Source organism: Protomyctophum parallelum, assembly GCF_964188405.1.
Source record: "Protomyctophum parallelum genome assembly, chromosome: 5".
NCBI classification, from domain to species: domain Eukaryota; kingdom Metazoa; phylum Chordata; class Actinopteri; order Myctophiformes; family Myctophidae; genus Protomyctophum; species Protomyctophum parallelum.
The window spans coordinates 48,804,426-48,823,766 of NC_139702.1; the positions used below are offsets into that span (position 1 = coordinate 48,804,426).

Here is a 19,341-nt window from a genome sequence, read left to right on the forward strand (position 1 = left end):
CTATTCTCTATCCCTTTCCAACTCAATAACCAAAAGCGTAAAAGTAATTTACAATAGATTAAGATTAAAATACTAGATATCTCTCAAAATACTGTGCTGCTCTAGCAATACTGATATGCACATTCTGTTTGTCAAGGCGATTCTCATTAGTTCTCAGACTGGATTCAACACAAAATCCGCACTTGTCAGTGACCATCCCCTGGATCGGGATTGGCCTATTGATTAGTTGTAGAAGTGCTTGGTTCTAATATTGAATGCACTGGTTTTCTACCAAAGCGAGGTAATGCTGACATGCACCAAATTGTAGTGATAGTAGCCTATAGTGATGTCCATGTGTATGAACCACTCAGTCCAATATGATTGAAATCTCTATAAAAAATAAGGGAGGAGGGATAGTTGGCTTTACATTCTATAATATCTCTGCTGTCAATAAACAAACAAATAAGTGATATTTGAATTAAGTGAAATCACTGAATATACCTTTAACCAATAGCACTGATTAATACAAAATAAATAAAAAAATATGGCTAAATGGGTGGAGTTAGCTGGTTTGGCAGATAGTTTGAGGATCCAATGGAGTTAGGAGGTTTATTACTTCCCATTGTTTTTTACCCAACACACAGATGCAATAGCATTGATTTAAGAGATAAAGACAAGAAACCTAAAACATTGAGTTAGGTGGTTTCTTCCGGACAGGATTCACTTTCATTTGAAAGGGTTCAGTTAAACGCTTATGTCTGAAACTTTATAGCTTACAACTAAACCAGAAGTCTGTGAAAAATATTGGATAAATAACGAATATACTGTAAAACAATGTTATGTACTGTAGGTAAAAAATAAACTTGTATAGTGGTTATGGAGATAAACAACCGCATAGTGAAATACTCGTGTGATGGCTTGGCATGGTAGGAGGAAATTACATTTTGACTTCAAATTTTTACTTAATTTCTAGTTTATACAAACTAATTCTGGCAGCTCTGGCACGAGAGCAGGTTTTCAGTCACAGTATACTGCTCATCAGGACGATCAGGACACTGTACACTACAGTAAAGTCAGGCAATAACTTCACTCTGAGAGTGTCCGATATGGTCCCTCTGTACAATCACAGAACTCTGAGAGTGTCCGATATGGTCCCTCTGTACAATCACAGAATGACCAGTCTATTGAACCGGCAGGATTTTGTAGCAGAGTGTCTCACCTCCTCATGTCCTCCTGAATGTAGAGAGACAGCAGCTGTTTGGGGATGCTGAACGACAAAGTGCATTCTTCCATCTGCTCTCGCACCAGCATCCACTTGCTGTCTACAGTCTGAAACCTGTATACCTTGCATATCGGGTTCTTGAACACTGCAGAGAGGGGGAGAGCAGAACAGGAAGAGGGAAAGACAGAGGTGAGCGAAGACATGTTGATCTGTTAACAAACTGCCCTTTGAATACTTGAATATAGGCCCTTCATCCTAAACTAGCTACTTGGTCACTTTGGTAACTTTTTTAACTTCAATACATTGAAGTGGAAGTTGAATGTAATATTCAATGTGAATGCATTGCACTGAATGGAATAAGAGGCCGGGCAGCTTTATGCTGCATTTGTGACTGGTCTGTAGAATCAGCCTTCCCAAACTTTGAACATAATGAGCTAGTGTCACGGTCTGGTGGTGTGGTGAAGAGCCAAATGCAGACAGCTAGGCAGAATAGTGTTCAAAACCCAAGAACGGTAATGCAGGTGATTCGAGTGAACATAAGACTTTACAGACAGACGATGCAACACAAACAATGATCCGACAAGGACTGACTGGGGAACAAGACTACCGGTAATATACATGAGATACAGCTGGGGAAGACATGAACATAGAACCAACCAAGACACAGTAACTGCATTTGCACATGAACTAAATTGACTGCATATGAACTGAGCAGAGAGTTGAGCATGGAGTGATGATGAGTGGGGAAAGAGTATTTCAAACATGATGTATCATGACATAGCCACTTCAATACACATCATCGTCAACGTGTATGTGAACTGTACACACTTCCCCATGCAGTTTTTGGTGGTGAAACTCAAGGACGCCACTGACAGGGATCCTTCACCAAATAACATTTCCATGAGGCATGAGGTGCAAATGCAATTCTATAATCAATAACGGTGTCTGCCATAGATAAGCTGTCTCATCTTTCCAAGAAGCCTATACTCTCTCTCGTGCACGCCCGCACACATACATGCATGCATAAACACGCACGCACGCACAAACGCACGCGCACACGCACACACACACACACACACACACACACACACACACACACACACACACACACACACACACACACACACACATAGTGAGTGGTGGCCTGGGAAAAAATAAAATAATGGAGACCTCGTTCTATTAATCTATCCCTTATTATTGCTTCCATTTCCATTTTAATTGCTTGTTTATAGGACAACAGATGGGGGGAAAAAGAGCTGATTCATGTTCAAACTTTTGCTCGGTAAACCCCAGTATACCACTGGCCCCATTACAATCTATTCAAATTCAGTCAGCACTCCCCTTCACTTCACCTTTTTATTGTGTTCCTCTGCACAGAGAGGGAGAGAGAGAGAGAGGAGAGATAGAGAGAGAGAGGAGAGAGAGAGGAGAGAGAGAGAGAGAGAGAGAGAGAGAGAGAGAGAGAGAGAGAGAGAGAGAGAGAGAGAGAGAGAGAGAGAGAGAGGTCAACAGCAGCAATTCAAGTCTGGAAACTGAGGAAAAAAAAGAAAAATAAAACTCCCGGCACTAATGCGCTTATCAACATGCTGGCAGCAGAGGCCAAGAAAGCTATGCACCTTGAAAGAGCCCCCCCCCCCACACACACACACACACACACACACACACACACACACACACACACACACACACACACACACACACACACACACACACACACACACACACACACACACACACACACACACACACACACACTTTTCCAATAGAAAATAAGGAAGCAGGTACCTCTACAATTTTAGAAGACTTGCAAAATATGTTCAACATCAAGCCTTAACATCTCTCCTCTAAAGGTAATATTTCGCTGCTATCACTGACTGTACACATGTGCAGCAGGTGATTTTGAATTAGATGCATTTGTGATGCTGATAGTTGGTTTAAGCCAATGATTCTCACACCGTTTCATTTCACGAACCCCCAGTTTGATATTCATTAGGCCACGGACCCCATATGATACGATTTATATCTCTGAGACAGGGACCCTGATCTACAGTATACTGCATGTAATATTTTAACAGAGGCCTCACTCCTCCGCGGCTCCGCCCCGTTCCTTTCTTCATCTCATTGACCGCTGACGCCATCATCTGGTGGCTGAAATGTGTACTCCAGCAGCACCATCCATCATTTTCATTTTAAATGGTGGACAGCTTTAGCTTGAAAGCCCTTTCACTCAGAAGTCAGGAAGTGAATTTTCGCTATGTAACGGGTACTGCGATTGTTATTTAATTCACCCAAAACATACATTTTGTAATTGAACTCTGAGAGTGTAAGGGTCCATTTGGTTCATAACTATCAATAACTTAGCTGGGGCCCGTGAAAGCACTTCAAGGACCCATTGGGTTAAGCCATAGGTCCGATATTTTGTAGGAGTTGACGAGATCATGGTCTTTAACGTTACGTTTTGTAGATTGTAGTACTAGTAACTACTGTACGTTGCAAGCTGTCTAGAAGAGGGTCTGTCTGTCAGTGTGTCTGAACTGCCTGTGGGCTGAGGAAGTGATTCAACCTGAATATCTTTTTTATATTGTGAATACCGTTTTGCGTGTGAATATCTTTCATATTTTGGTTATTCATAATCTCAGATCCACCGTCCCTCTGATGGGCCAGACATCCACAGGGAAGCCACGGTGTTATTAGACACCGGCTTGTCTTTCGTGGTGTTTCTAGTGATGACTGATCTCTCTCCTACTCTCTCACTCTCGTTCTGCCTTCCTCTCAGATCACCATGAGGCTGCTGCTGTGGCCTTGTTGGTGTATTTCTTACATGCTGGCTACAGGCTACAGCACACTTCCATCATGGCTGAAGATGCCGATTGACAGTTTGTTTTTCTTTTGGGGTTTGTGCGTGTGTTGGGTTCACAGTCACCATGATCATGAAGGCATGAATGCTCAAGTTTGCAGACAGGAACACCAAAACCAGCACTGGCTAATCACACCTCTAAGATTTGCGTCATTTTCAAAGTAATGTGGTGTCAATTATGTGAGAGCTTCAACACGGGGAGTCCTTAGGCCTGAGGCAAAAGTCAACGGCTTGTTAAAGGTAAGTGGTTGTCCTGCCTCTTCTGGTGCGGGCCAATGGAGGGGTGAGTGGGGGTGGGTTTTTAATTGGACGATAATCTGTCAGGGTGGGTGATTTTTACAAGGGCTCACTGGCACAGAGCATACGAGCTGGTCGTTTGCTGTCAATGACAGCCTGAACGTAGCGGGGTTCTCAACTATAATCATCCCTCTGGGAGCAAGTAGCTGTGAACAATTTCAGAGAGTGAGTGTGCAGTGGGAAGAGGAATACATTTTTAAAAGTACTGTGGTGACTGGTGATCCAAGCTTTTTATGATATTTTTGTGGCATATGTGATGGAGTCCGATGATGAGAAAAAAATCTGCGAAAAGGCGGATCACCGCTGGCGCCAGAGGAATTGGATATCTTAGAGCATGAGGAGCATTCTGTTGAGAAAGTGAGTGAGCTGGGGTGAAGGCAGGGTTTCTCTGTGGAGAGTGATAAAGACATTACAGTGAATATTTTTCTTTGCTGTCCCAGGATTAATATATGAATTGAAATTAATGAATTGGCAGGCACATTGTGTGTATAGTACCCATTATATATCTTTGAGGGGCGCTAGCCCCTCATATAAACAGCTTCTGTCCCCACATGTCTCAAGATTTGCCATTGACAATGAACGGAGAAATTAGGTCAAATGTCTGCTAAATATGACGTAAATTAAACGCCATTGACATTGAGGGGAAAATGTATGTCATATGTAAACGAGCAAATCACAGGCAACAGGCATTCTGATTGGCCAGTATGAGATGATGCATGATGATGTATGATGATAAGAGAGCCCCTCACTTCACACGTGCATGATTGTTTTATAATAATGTTGTGTTATCAATTACATATTTGTGTTTTGACAATTATTTGGAGGCCCCCTTGCAATATCATAACAGCCCACCAGTGGGCCCTGGCAAACAAGTTGAGAAGCTGGACTAACTTGCAGTCAGAGGTGAGATGAGTGCCAACATGCTCCTCCTATTGCAGAGAGAGGATTAACTTCTGACTCCTCCCTCCCCGTCTACTGCCGTTTTAATCTGATATCGGCCAATCGGGTGGCTCCGCTCCCTCAACCTTGATGACACCTTTTAAGGAAATTATTTTCTCTACCTACCTAGACCTATTCCCATCCTGATATTGCAAGTGGGCTCCCAAATAGCTGGCAAAACACTAAGATTGTAATGAAAATATAACATTAATATGATTTAGCTTTAAAAAAAAAGGTTTTCATTGGGATACAGATATGTATAGGAACTTAAAGTCTGTTAGTTCCATGGATCCAAGCGAAGTGTACAACCGATTGCGGCCCACCCATCTGACCACTACACAGAAGCTTATTCACCTCCAAATCCACTAACCACTTCCAGTCCCACACTCACACTGAAAGGCACTTACTTAATGTGGAAAGCTGAAATGCATCACGTACCAGTTTGTTTGCTTTTTTAATACTGTATTTACTCGAAACTCACAAGATCACAAAATGTGCTACTGTCAAAGCGAATCCCTCCAGCCATTTTGAAATGATGTATTGTTTCCAAAAGCAGTAAGAATGGGCCCAGACGTGTTCGTGGTCTCCCCCCCCCACTCTGCTCTCCACATTCATTTAGAAAGGGATTAAAAGTGGAGAGCTAAATTGCATTAAAGTCAATCTGGCTTTGGCTGCATGGAAGGGGGAGGGTATTGTTTTGACGGGCTGCAGCTGTGCACACCTGCACACACACACACACACACACACACACACACACACACACACACACACACAGGCTGTGCTCCGCTAGCTAATCAGCACGGGAACAGTAAGTGGCACTGACACCACGGCGATGGACGGTGGGCGGAGGAGTAGGGGGTTGACGGGAAGCCAGATAAAAGAGACACAAGACAAAAACATTTATATGCGATGGAATAAAGGCGAGCGTGCTACATCAAACATAAAGTCGGGAGGAGATTAGGCAGTTTTCCCTTTTTCTTCCCCCATTCACAATGAGGGCTGTGAAGCGTGAGTGCAGCAGGAGCCCTGACCTTCTCAAAGTCTCGTCTTTCTCTCCTCTCACGACTGCGGCTATATGTCTCATTTTCTCAACAAGCGGTCGCTTCCTTTCTTTTCTTCCCTCCTTTTCTTCCCTCCTTTTCCACTGACTGGGAGATAACAAATGCGGGAGTGTGGCTGCTTTTCCCCCTCTCCTCTCTTTTGTTCCAAGTCTCTTAATTAGTCTCTCACATCTGGCACAGTGTCTTCTGCTTGTCTTCAGCCAGTCTACACAGAACAGAGAAGACTGCAGACAGACAGAAACCCACCCACCACCACCACTGTTCCCCATGCCCTTTATCACCATATCATATCCTCTCCTCTCCTCTATATTCCATCTGTTTCTCTCTTCTGCCGTCTCACTCTGTTTCTTATCGCTTTCACTATTTTTGTCTTTCACCATCTCCCTCTCCCTCTCCCTCTCTCTCTCTCTCTTTCTCTCTCTCTCTCTCTCTCACATCCTCCTCCCCCCACCCTCCCATTTTCTCTCTTTGTGAAGCACCAAGCTCCCTCCGGCTTAATCCAAGCAGGAATAATACAAGTTCTTTAATCAAATAGGGAAACCTCAGTTGAGAACTCGAATCTCATTAGTGCAAAAGGTTAGCCAAGGGCAGCACAATGATAATTAGATGCATATAAGCAATGGGTGGACAATATTGTAGGTTAACTAGCGTCATGTGTATTACAATAATTTTCAAGCCAGCGGCACTAGGTAGGTGTATAAATGTTACTATATTTTGGTATTTTTCTAAAATGTCCTAAATACAGTTTTGTTTCACTTATATTGTTTTATAAAAGTAATTATTTGTCTAGGATAAGATTTAAGAAGTAGACATCACAGTCTCAAACATAGCATGCACCAATAACCGAAAATTCTTCAGCAAGGGGGAGCCTAAGCACCCTCTACAAAATCACTAAGCTCCTGAGTGGAAATAACAGCCCTCTGCTCCTCTACTGGATGAATCTGTCAGGAAAATAGCACAACAGGAAGCAGCACGCTGGGTAGAGCATTTTAGAGATGTGCTTAATCACCCAGAGCCTGATGAACCAGCCACCCCCTCCCGTGCAAATGATTTCCTGGACATCAATATTGGTCCCCCAACTGCAGAGGAGGTAACAAAGTCCATCAAAGCCATGAACACCGGCAAAGCCGCAGGTATCGACTCCATCCATGCTGAGATGCTAAAGGCTGACCTCCTAACATCTTCAAGGCACCTCACCATCCTCTTCCAGACCATATGGAATGGAGACAACATCCCCAGTCATTGGACCAAAGGCCTAATTGTCAAGATCCCCAAGAAGGGAAACCTCCAGAAGTGTGACACCTGCCATGGGATCACGTTTCTTTCCATCCCCAGCAAAGTATTCTGGACAGAATGAATGATGCCATTGATAACAAACTCAGCGAAGAGCAGGCAGGATTTAGAAAGGGCAGAGGATGCACAGACCAAATATTCGCACTTTGAAATATCATAGAACAATGTACAGAGTGGAATTTCCATTGTTTGTCAATTTCATTGACTTTAAGAAGGCGTTCAACAGCATCCACCGCGAAACCCTGTGAAAGATCCTGCAGTCATATGGAATCCCTCATAAAATAATCTCAATAATAGTGAGGTTTAATGACCATTTTAAATGCAGTGTTATACTCGGCAAAACCACCTCTGAGTCTTTCCTTGTACGATCTGGAGTTCGCCAAGGCTGCATCCTCTCACCAATCCTCTTCCTGACTGTCATCGATTGGACTATGCCAAAAACAACAGCTGATAAACGTCAAGGCATCCAGTGGACCCTCTCTAGCCATCTTGAGGATATTGACTTTGCTGATGACCTCGCTGTCCTGTCCAGTCCTGTCCACAAAGAAAATACTAATCGACTCACCAAATATGCTCTACAGACGAGCCTCATCATCAATACCACCAAAACCAATGTCCATCAACACCACCACACAGGCACGCATCACCATAAATGATGAACTGCTTGTTAACGACTTTGTGTACTTGGGAAGCCTGATTAGCCAGGACAATGGCACACAGAAAGACATCCAGCGCTGACTTGGACAAGCATGCAGCACCTACACAAGACTCCATAACATCTCGAAATCCAACACCTACAGTCTCAAAACCAAGATCCACTTATAGAACACCCTAGCCGGTGCTACTGTGCGGGTCTGAGTGCTGGCGAATAACCAAGTGCGACATGATCAGCTCCTTCCACAATGGCTGCCTGTGGAAGATCTGCCGTATATTCTGGCCCAATAAAATGACCAACAAAGATCTCTACATGAAGACTTGCTGCCGAGACGTGATCACAGAAGATAAAACACGTCGTCTAAGATGGCTTGGACACGTACTTCGAATGCCCCCAGAGCGGATCCCCAAAGTGGCCCACAGATGGACACCCCCAGGGAAAAAGAAACGAGGCTGACCTAACTATAGAGGCTGAGCAGCTGGAGATGGGTCTCTCGTGGGGCACGGCACCACAGGTTGCCATAGGTGATAGGTAGAGGAACATTAGCGATGCCTTATGCCCCATTGGGGGCGACAAGCATAAGTATGTAATCACCAATAACTCCTCATGCTCGTTTGTAAAATGGACAAAGACTAAAATAAAAGTACTTCTGTTTTGTAGGTACGCTACTCAACATAATTTCAGAGAAGGAAAACATCCAGGGTGCCTTTTCCCTCCCTAACCCTTCATTTGATTTATAATAAATAAGGTTACATTTGCAAACATAAGTAACAGAGGACCTCACTCTGTTACTAACTTAAAAAATAATAAAAAAATAAATAACTATGCTAAACTAAGACTAAATATATTGACAAAACATAAAAATTACACTAAACCGTTAGGGAGGGACTAGTGGAGAAGAGATCCAGTAGAACTACAAGTAAGTAAGTCATGGCAACGGTGTAAGGAACAATGTCAAATGGCGCATGTTGAGTGGCACTGAGACTTACCGGGGCCTGTCAGAGGACCACAGTCTCTGTCCATGCAGCCATGGGATGCAGATTCACACACCAAGGGACACTGTATAGGCAGAGAGACAGAGAGAGACAGACAGGAGTAGAGAGAGAGAGAGCGACAGAGAGAGAGAGAGAGAGAGAGAGAGAGAGAGAGAGAGAGAGAAGAGAGAGACGAGAGAGAGAGAGAGAATAGTGAAAGAGATAAGAAACAGAGTGAGAGGAAGGGGACAAAGAGAGACAAGTCAAATCAGTAATCAAAACGCCATCTACAAACATTTTCACACAGTAAAACAATAACATATTGACAGATGATGAGAGAGAGCGAAAGCAAAGAGACACCATCGACCTTTTGATGGCATCATCCGTATTGATCATCTGATGATAGATGCTATAGTTCTACTACCACGCAGTGTACTCTGTTACTTTAGATCATTGTTTTGTTTGCTTGTACACAAATGCAAGTATGTTATTTACATTGTTGTAAGTTTTGCATGTTGATGTTTTGCTGGTATTATGGTTACATAGCAGCACTAAAATGATTTGTTTGTTGACTAGTTATTGATTTGACCATTTACTCTGTTGTTTGTTGACTAGTTATTGTTTACTCTGTTGTTTATTGACTAGTTATTGTGCATGCAAGTCAAACTGGATACATTCTAAACTGGAGATACACTGCTCCAAAATGCAACACAAGAGAAGGGATAATGGATTTATCTTCTAAACATGAGTGACCAAGAACACATTCTGGATCCCAACCAGTAAGACTCCCTGAGGGCGAGAAGCAACCTTGCCCTAAAGGGGCGAGGTCACGTGCACACATACGGCTGGGTGGCGGCAGACTGCTGGGCGAGCGCTGGCGCTTTGGCATGGGGGGTCAGATCAATATATGGAATCAATTATGTACTGTCCATATATGGAGTGTGTCTTGAGTGAAGCAGCACTCAAGACAGGGTTTGATGAGGTCAGATCAAGATATGGAATGTCAGAACAGGAAGGACGGGTGGGGTAGGATCAACATATGGGTGTCAGAACAGGTCAGCTCCATATATGGACCTCTAGGGTTTGAGGTCAGATGTAGAGTTTCTGGCCAGCTCCATATATGCAGATCTATAGGTGATAATCCAGTCTTCTCCATGTATGGTTACCGTATACAGGGCTAGATAAGGTCAGCGTCGTGAGCTTCATACAGAATATGGAGATGGCCATATATGGTGTGCATGACGTGTCGTCACGAGGCATATATGGTGGCGTGATGTCACGAGGCATACCATATATGGAGGTGTGATTTCACGAGGCGTGACCAAATATGGAGGCGTGACGTGACATACTGAAATGCAGGTTTTCATAGTATATGCGACCTACAGTCGCAATAAAAGGTTAGAAGTGGATGATGTAGCCTGGGCAGAAATCAGTATTATAAAGTCATAAACCCAGCTGTCAGGAAGGACAGATGAGGGGGGTCAGGAATGGCCAGTTAGATCCGTTGTGAAAGTGTCCTACTAGACAGGTGTCCATTCTATCACCCCCAACCTTAGGTTGAACCCAAGCGATCAGACCACAGGGCGCCAGAGACAAAACATGCACGGACGATTCAGCCCATACACACAGCGTGAAACACGCATTGACAATTGACACGCACAAGCTGTTGGAGTGACGGCAAAATGTGTGTGTGTGTGTGTGTGTGTGTGTTTGCATATGCATGAACGGTGCCGCTTGGGCAAACGTGTGACCAGCTTAAAAGGGATGGAGAGAGAAAGAGAGAGATAGCATTTGACATTTGTTTACGCTAAATGTAATGATTCCCCAAGATGTGCAGATAGGAAAACCGGTTTCTACCAGTTTTGGTTTCCTCTGGAGACAAAGAAACTTTAACTCAGCCCGCGAAAATCGTTCTAAAGTCCTCATCCTTTTATTTACAATATAGCCGCTCGGAGGAATAGTTTTTCCAGATTGTTTTTCCTGGTAGCAGATTGTTTTTCCTGGTCTCCAGATTCAGAGGATCTTCTAGAGTAAAAGCTTCGTCAGGTTGGTTGGAGAGAAATGATTATATTACATGCCTAGCAACGATATGGCTCCTTATAAGACGTAGCTAGGCAGAGTCCTTTAATCGAGTTTTGAGCTCCCTCTTTTGACCAAAGATAGTAACATGGTTTCGCACTTGAGCGTAGCCAAGAGGAAAGCCTCTCTCTCTCTCCCTCAGCGCATCTCTCTCTTTTCTTCCTTCTGTTAGGGACAACATAAAGTCCCGTTCTATTCTTTATCTTACTTCTTTGCATTGTGTTTTAATGAGTACTGCCTACAATCACAGAGAACTGTACTTGGTAGGCAACTTGAAATGGGATATTCACCTTGACTATTAATACTTGTATTGATGGTTACAGTGAATATCGTATTGCAGCCGCCAGGTATTAGTTCAATGAGATAGCACAGCTCATGCCTGTGTGTAGTTTAATGACGCGCGTATTCAAGCTAATGTGTTTTGTAATAAAGCATACCCAGTTGAGTATTTGTTGTATCTGTAGTGATCAGAACCATTTTTGAATCTTTCTTGCTGTTGAGAACAGGCAAACTCAGTCGAGCGGTTATCGACGCAAGAGAGATTATATCTGATCAATACAGATCAACACATTTTTGCTAGTAAACTTCGCGTTTGGCTCATGTCCAAATTAGGAGATTACTAGACAAAGGGTATTGCAATGCATTGTGTTTTATAACCATTTGTAACCAGTAAATCGATATAATAAAGTACCACATTGATTATACAATTATCAACTTGTTCAGATACATTTATTTCGATGTATGATTATTGTGTATCATTTTGAGTGTATACTATGGAATTCTAGTTCACATTTACTAGCAGTAAATCAACTACTTACGTCCAACAAAAGAGACGTTTTATTTTAAATGCAAGGCAACGTGGCGAGGGTAATAGAATATTGTCAACTCACAATAGTGAGTTCACAATAGTCTTGATTGATTGATTATTATCAGATCAATATCCCGCTGGACTGTACTACAATGACATGGCCTTGTGGAATACATACACAGCAAACACATTTGAATGTTGCAATACGATTAGACAATGCAGGGTGCAAAATATATGTTTCAAGTGGAGTGGAGAGCAGAAGGAAACAGGCCTGGGGGTCTTTTTAAACCTTTACACAAATACACAGCATATCCAGCTGATTGAACACTAGCTGACACTGTTTTCCAACCTCGCTCTGCTACACATACACGTGTTCATACTTGAGAGCTGCCCACACTCCCACCGCAGTATAATATCTGATGTAAGTCTAAATGCCTCCATGTAAATACATACTGCAGCAATGAACAACGATGCAAAAATAATCTCTTGCCAATACTCTGGTTATTGAATTAATCATATAAACATGCTATCTGAATAAAAATATATAATATATGGTCCTAATGATTGAAAGATGTTTTTGTAATAAACAACGTCAAACTCACCAACATTGCAGCTGTACAGAAAGCTTGAATTATCCTCTTTCAATCTGTAAAGGTTTTGTTTCATATATGAGCTACTTCCTATAAAGAAATTCCTTGCAGGTGATTCTTTTTCTAACTATTGGAGTTTGGAAGCACTTGTTTTTAGTAAAGCAACCTCCTGCATTATGTGCAAATTCAAAACAGGTACGCAGGGCTGTTGAGTGATATCCAAAGAGCACTCCCAACTCTGACACTTATATAACCTGCACGTAGCTCATATAATGTCTACGTGGATTTTTATGAAACAAAAACTTTACAGATTGAAAGAGGATAATTCAAGCTTTCTGTACAGCTCCAATGTTGGTGAGTTTGACGTTGTTTAATTCAATCAGATAGGACTTTTCTGTTTGGATGAATGGGCTGTCTATGGGAAGTTGCACCTAGATAGCACCTTGCTGGCAAGATGGCAGTGGTCTGAATATCAGAATATAGCACCCAGCTGCTTCTCGACAAGCACAGAGGTTCCCAACCCCCAGTACGTGGACCGGTGCAGTGTGCAGGTCCATGGGACATGTACCACCGGTACGCGGTGATGTCACTGTCACGACGCGTCACTGACTGTGGTGTCTGTGCTACTTCCGTGTTGCATAGCATAACATAACAGTGACATCACTGTCGAATCCTATCGGTATCTTTACCATTCACGGGTGTTCAGCGAGCAGCAGCGTAACAATAAACGGTAGCCTATTTTGTCACGCTTGCGCTAATGAAACACTAAATGGGATTATTAATTCATGTCAACATTGAACTATCAGAAGATGTAACCCAGGTAAAGTTATTTCTGGAAAAGACATAGGCCTAACCCTTTTTAATCATACTATCCTAGTTGATATAATGCCATTTAGGTCAACGATATAACATTATGTTGTGATATAATAATACAGCAGCGGGTACTTGAGTCATTGATTGAATGATAGAATGATGCACGACACATCGCACCCCCTGTGAATCTGCACACACGCACGCACGTACGCACGCACGCACTCACAGCGGCAAACATGGCCGGTTGGACAAAGCCTAATTGAGGATGTTTGTGTGCGAGGCAGGAGGTAGACGGTGACAACATGGTACCAAACAATTTATCAACGCTGTTTGGGGGGATTGGGGGGGGGCATGTCTGTGTGTGTGTGTTAGTGTTATCGTCACCTCTGCTACTCTCTGATCGAGCAGCCGTCCTGCAGGACAACCTTACAACCACTGTCAGTCAGTGTCACCTCTACCGGCTCAGGACAACTGGGCTCGTACCAGAGAGAGGCAGTTACGGGGGGGCTACGCTGGAACGGAAAATTCTGTTTTTTTTCTTTGAAGGCGAGGTCGAAGGGCTGCATAACCCCCGTGGTCCGCGGACACACAGAAAAATAAAGTAGTGTAAAAAAAGATTCACACGAACTTCACGAAGAGCTTATGCACAACCTGCGCACCGCAGCCGGGTTCCATTGATTGTAGTGGCATCGTACCGTTGCTGAGCCAATTCCGTCCCCAGTGTACCTCGGCCCTTTAGTCTATCCGGGTGTTATGCACGCACACGCACGCACACAGAGACACCAGACACAGACAGACGTGTGTATCTGCACGCTCACAAAAGATAGATATACATACTAAAGTGACATTGTGGAGGTATAAGCAAGCAAGGTCCGTACTCAAGGAGAGAACATTGACCAGTGACCGTGAGAAGAGGACAATGGTTGTGAGAGAAGTTCAGTAATGTGGGCTTGGTACAGTCAGTGTACCTCTGACTTGAGCATATAAAGAGATACGCAGATGAGAATCAAGGCTCGATCAACCTTGATGTTCTAATGCCTGATTTATACTTAGTATAACAACTAAGTACAGGCTTTGCTTACTCTTCTGGGCTCAATGGGTAATTCAATTCATCACACGCACACGCGCACACATAGCAAAAAGCTTTTGGAAACTTCGTTATTTGATATTGGCTCAAATAACAAGGAAGAGAAGAGGAAACAAGACAGGACAGCGGACATAGCTGAGTGTCAGAGTGGGTAGTGAGGCTGTCAAAGAGACGGGAGGTTGAGGTTCCCTCCAGTTTGCCCACTGGCTCGCTCCCCTCTGAAGGTTGAGGTTCCCTCCAGTTTGCCCACTGGCTCGCTCCCCTCTGAAGGTTGAGGTTCCCTCCAGTTTGCCCACTGGCTCGCTCCCCTCTGAAGGTTGAGGTTCCCTCCAGTTTGCCCACTGGCTCGCTCCCCTCTGAAGGTTGAGGTTCCCTCCAGTTTGCCCACTGGCTCGCTCCCCTCTGAAGGTTGAGGTTCCCTCCAGTTTGCCCACTGGCTCGCTCCCCTCTGAAGGTTGAGGTTCCCTCCAGTTTGCCCACTGGCTCGCTCGCCTCTGAAGGTTGAGGTTCCCTCCAGTTTGCCCACTGGCTCGCTCCCCTCTGAAGGTTGAGGTTCCCTCCAGTTTGCCCACTGGCTCGCTCGCCTCTGAAGGTTGAGGTTCCCTCCAGTTTGCCCACTGGCTCGCTCCCCTCTGAAGGTTGAGGTTCCCTCCAGTTTGCCCACTGGCTCGCTCGCCTCTGTCCACACAGTCTGAACTAGACACTTAACCCCTAACTGCTCCCTGGGCAATGTATTATGTCACACCTCAGTGGCCATATTCGGTGTAAATAAATACAAACAAGCTTTGTTTCCACACTCCACAGCCATAATCCATGGAAACCCTTGATCCCTGGGATCAAAGTTAGGCACCTGCTGTATGAACCTTTCAGTTTCGACATCAAGCTAACATCACCACTCCCTATGTACTGACAGACTAGGACACAACACAGTTTAAATTCTACTGTTTTGTTCCCGTCAGCAGTTTACAGATTGTATACCTTATGATGAGGCCTGTTTATACTGTACCATGTAATTGTTGATGCTTCAAAAACTATTGGTCTCAGCTGCTTATTTTGGACACCAATGCATGAGTGAGAATTCCCCCATGAGTCCGTGCTCATGCAGGGCTCCTTAAAGTCTCCTCCCTTCATGTTCCCTCGGTTCCTCCCTCCCCTTATCTAGCAAACATGCTGTGACAACACACACACACACACACACACACAGGCAAAAACAAACATACCACATGGAAAAACTCAAACACACTCACAGCCACTCAAATATACATGCAGGCACTCGCCTCGCAACACGCACACACACTAAAAAGCAAGCAAGCACACACACAAACACAGAAGCACACGCACGGTCGCACGCACGCTCATCAACAGTACATGGACAGATTTTGACTGACACTGAGGGGCAACTATAAACATTCATAAACACACACGCACGCACGCACGCGAGCGTGCACACACACACACACACACACACACACACACACACACACACACACACGTACGCATGCATACACAAATCATGTACACACTCACACTCGCTATAAGCATGACATTAAAATATCGGCGCACAAGGCATAGACATACCGGTACTGTATAGGACATATACATGAAATACACCTACTGTACACAGGGTGCACCCATGCACAAGCTTGCATGTTTAGTACATTTACAGACTAAAATGTACTGCAGGAAAAGCACTGGAGAATTGTACTTGTCTTGTACTTGTACTTGAGCTTGTGAATTAACAATGAACGATTTTACATTTGCATAGTGTATGTACAGTACTGCGTACAAGACATGATAACATTTTTGTGGCTCATGCATTGCTCCCGCTAGCTGTCCTTGTTCTAAGTGCTTAACATAGGTCCACATGGGAACCCTGAAGAGAGGAGACGACTTGAAATGAAGCTATAATACATACAAGTTTGTTTCGGGAGGTGAAGCACCCCATTTGGACGAGGCAATCTTCGCTTTAGTGGTGATCCGTGAGGGAGGACACATCTATAGACTCGCTTTCTGTCCTTTCTATCTTGTCTTTTCTCGTTCACCGACTATTTTTCACAGTACTCTCTCTCTCTCTCTCTTGCCCCTGCCTCTCTTAGCCGCTATGTTTGAGTGAGTGCAGAGGAGAGAAGTACAGTAGCATGTGTTGGAAGGGATTAGCTGAGAGGAGGGTGGAGGGGGTGTGACAGGCTCAGTGAGTATCTGCACTACAGCATTCACTACAGTTTCCTGGCTATATGAATGCAGCACTCCACTCCAGTGCTGGCTGAACACACTATCCCATGGTGGAAAGAACCAGAGTGCTAGCAGCAGACTGGATAATTGTGCCATTGGTCAAGAGTCTTAACACACGTCTCTACGGTGGTACACCATTAGTCACACACACATGCCATCAAGGCTGTCTAATCCGACACAACGTCCTACGGCAGCACTACAAAGGGTTTGTGCCAAATTGGCTTATTGTCTTATACAGTATGTGCCTCTATAGCGTACGACACAAGTAATTGCGAACGCAGTGAGCCACTTACTATGACAGCAGGGGCTGAGTGTCTGTGTGTCACGCTGTGTGTGTGTGTCACGCTGTTACACCACCGGCCCGCCACCAGAGGGCGCAGCTGTGGCACGCACGCACGCACGCACACACACACACACACACACACACACACACACACACACACACACAGGGCGCAGCTGTAGCACACACACACACACACAACCACACACACACGAGCTGCGTTCGCTTCACGCGTTTGCGCGTCTTACTTGTAATATACAGTTGGAGTCAGTCACAGGCTTTAGCACACAGTGACGAATAAAACATAAATATGCGGACACAGTGAGGTATTATTCAAACGTACATGCACACGCACATTGTAACAATGTGACTTCTAACTGTTCATGTGTGTCTGTGCACACACACACACACACACACACACACACACACACACACACACACACACACACACACACACACACACACACACACACACACACACACACACACACACACACACACACACACACACACACACACACACACACACACACACACACACACAAAATCCCAGAGGATTTACGGAAGTTTGATGAATCTCATTGGGCCACTTGGAGTACTGTCAGGCTAATCCCATAAGCATTAAAGATACAGTAGGTATAGAGTAGAGACTCTCTGTCTCTCTGTCACACAACCAGCTCTCTTTCCCTGCCCCTCCGTCACACCCTGTCATTCAATTTATTTTTTATATACTATACTAAAATGCTTAAAGGACCACTTCACCACTTTTCAACCTTTTTTAACTTTTCACAAAAGGCAAGAGGCATGTATGCAGAGTTGAATTGTGTTTTCAGCACCCTCTGGTGGTAGTTGTGTGCTCTTTTAACGCGTCTCAGCTAGCAAATAGATAAGCCAAATTTTTGTATGTATTTATTATACTAGAATTTCACCGCCCGTCCTAGTTATGGTACCACGCAATGGGCAGAAGGAAATTGCGGGATTTGACAGCCTCCACTTGGTGTTTTTAATCCCAGTATTATGCACTGCACAATAGTAATGGATGGCTACACATCGTAGACACACGCACACCCAGGGTAAATTGTATGTGTACTGTAGTGAGGCTCGTCCCCTCACTGTCCGACACAGCGGAGAGAAAAATAAAGGGTTGGATAAAGTGTTTGTTCAGTGAAGCCGTGCTGGTCTTATTATTATTATTAGTAGGCCTAGTAGTAGTAGTAGTATTTTTATTATTGTTGCGAATTGTAATGTTATTCGCTTTAGGTGTCACAGTAGAATACAGGGAACCAGTTGTCATAGTTATGATTACCTTGTAATGTGAAAGAACAGAAGGGCAGGCGATGTGCAGGCGATGTCTATGTGAGGTTTTAATCAGCCGTTGTTGCAGCGTGTGTGTGTGTGTGTAGTGTGTAACTTCCGGGAGTGTTGTCGGAAGTCGCATGTGTTTGTGAGAAACTCGTGGGGCACATGGTGGCGGCAGAGCCAAAAGAAAGACGGGAAGCAGTGTTGCCAGGTCCGTGTATTGTAAGCGAGTTGTAGTGTGTGTTAGGGCATTAACCAAACGTGATCTTTGATAGTCGACTCGAATACCATCAAAACCGATTTATAGTCGATTAGTCGGCGGTAAAATATGATATTTATTCCATCCAATCAAGCATTAAAACATCGTGTTCTGAAACAGCCAGCGAGTGAAGCAAAACAGAGCCGGTGAATGCACTCAATGCAGGCCGAGTGGAATATATATAAGAGAGTGGCGACACACTTCCTATGGGCTATAGTTCCAAACATTGGAACTATCCCATTGAGATAGAATGAGCACTTCCGCATTCCATTGTTACAGTGGGAGTCAATTACGCTGAATGCCGCTCTGATTGGCCGAAAATTAGCTCAGCTGATTCAAGTCAAAGTTGCAAGTCCACAATGACTCACGGATGGACACGTTGTGAGCTTGTAGATCTGCTATTTTTGATGCGCAAGACCGTTCTACGGAGCAGCATAGCATGTTACGTTGTTCACAATGTTTGGAGAGTGGAGACTGGAGCGGGGAGGAGGAATGAACCATGCGATGTTTTTCATACAACCCTAAATGTTCAACAACAAATTACAACCACAGTTCCTTTGGTTTTTAGAAGGAGCTACAAGCTAGGAGGAGGTTATGATTACATACTAGGTTTGCTA

At 44.1% G+C, this 19,341-nt stretch overlaps 1 protein-coding gene across 1 annotated transcript in view; it reads right to left on the reverse strand.

Moving 5' to 3' along the window:
• The window catches only part of inpp4b (inositol polyphosphate-4-phosphatase type II B), a 245,706-nt gene that overhangs the window by 82,260 nt on the left and 144,105 nt on the right, over nucleotides 1–19,341 (reverse strand). The window contains 2 exon segments of the mRNA XM_083765321.1: nucleotides 1,199–1,346; nucleotides 9,293–9,362. Coding sequence (XP_083621447.1) covers nucleotides 1,199–1,346; nucleotides 9,293–9,362 — 218 coding nt within the window.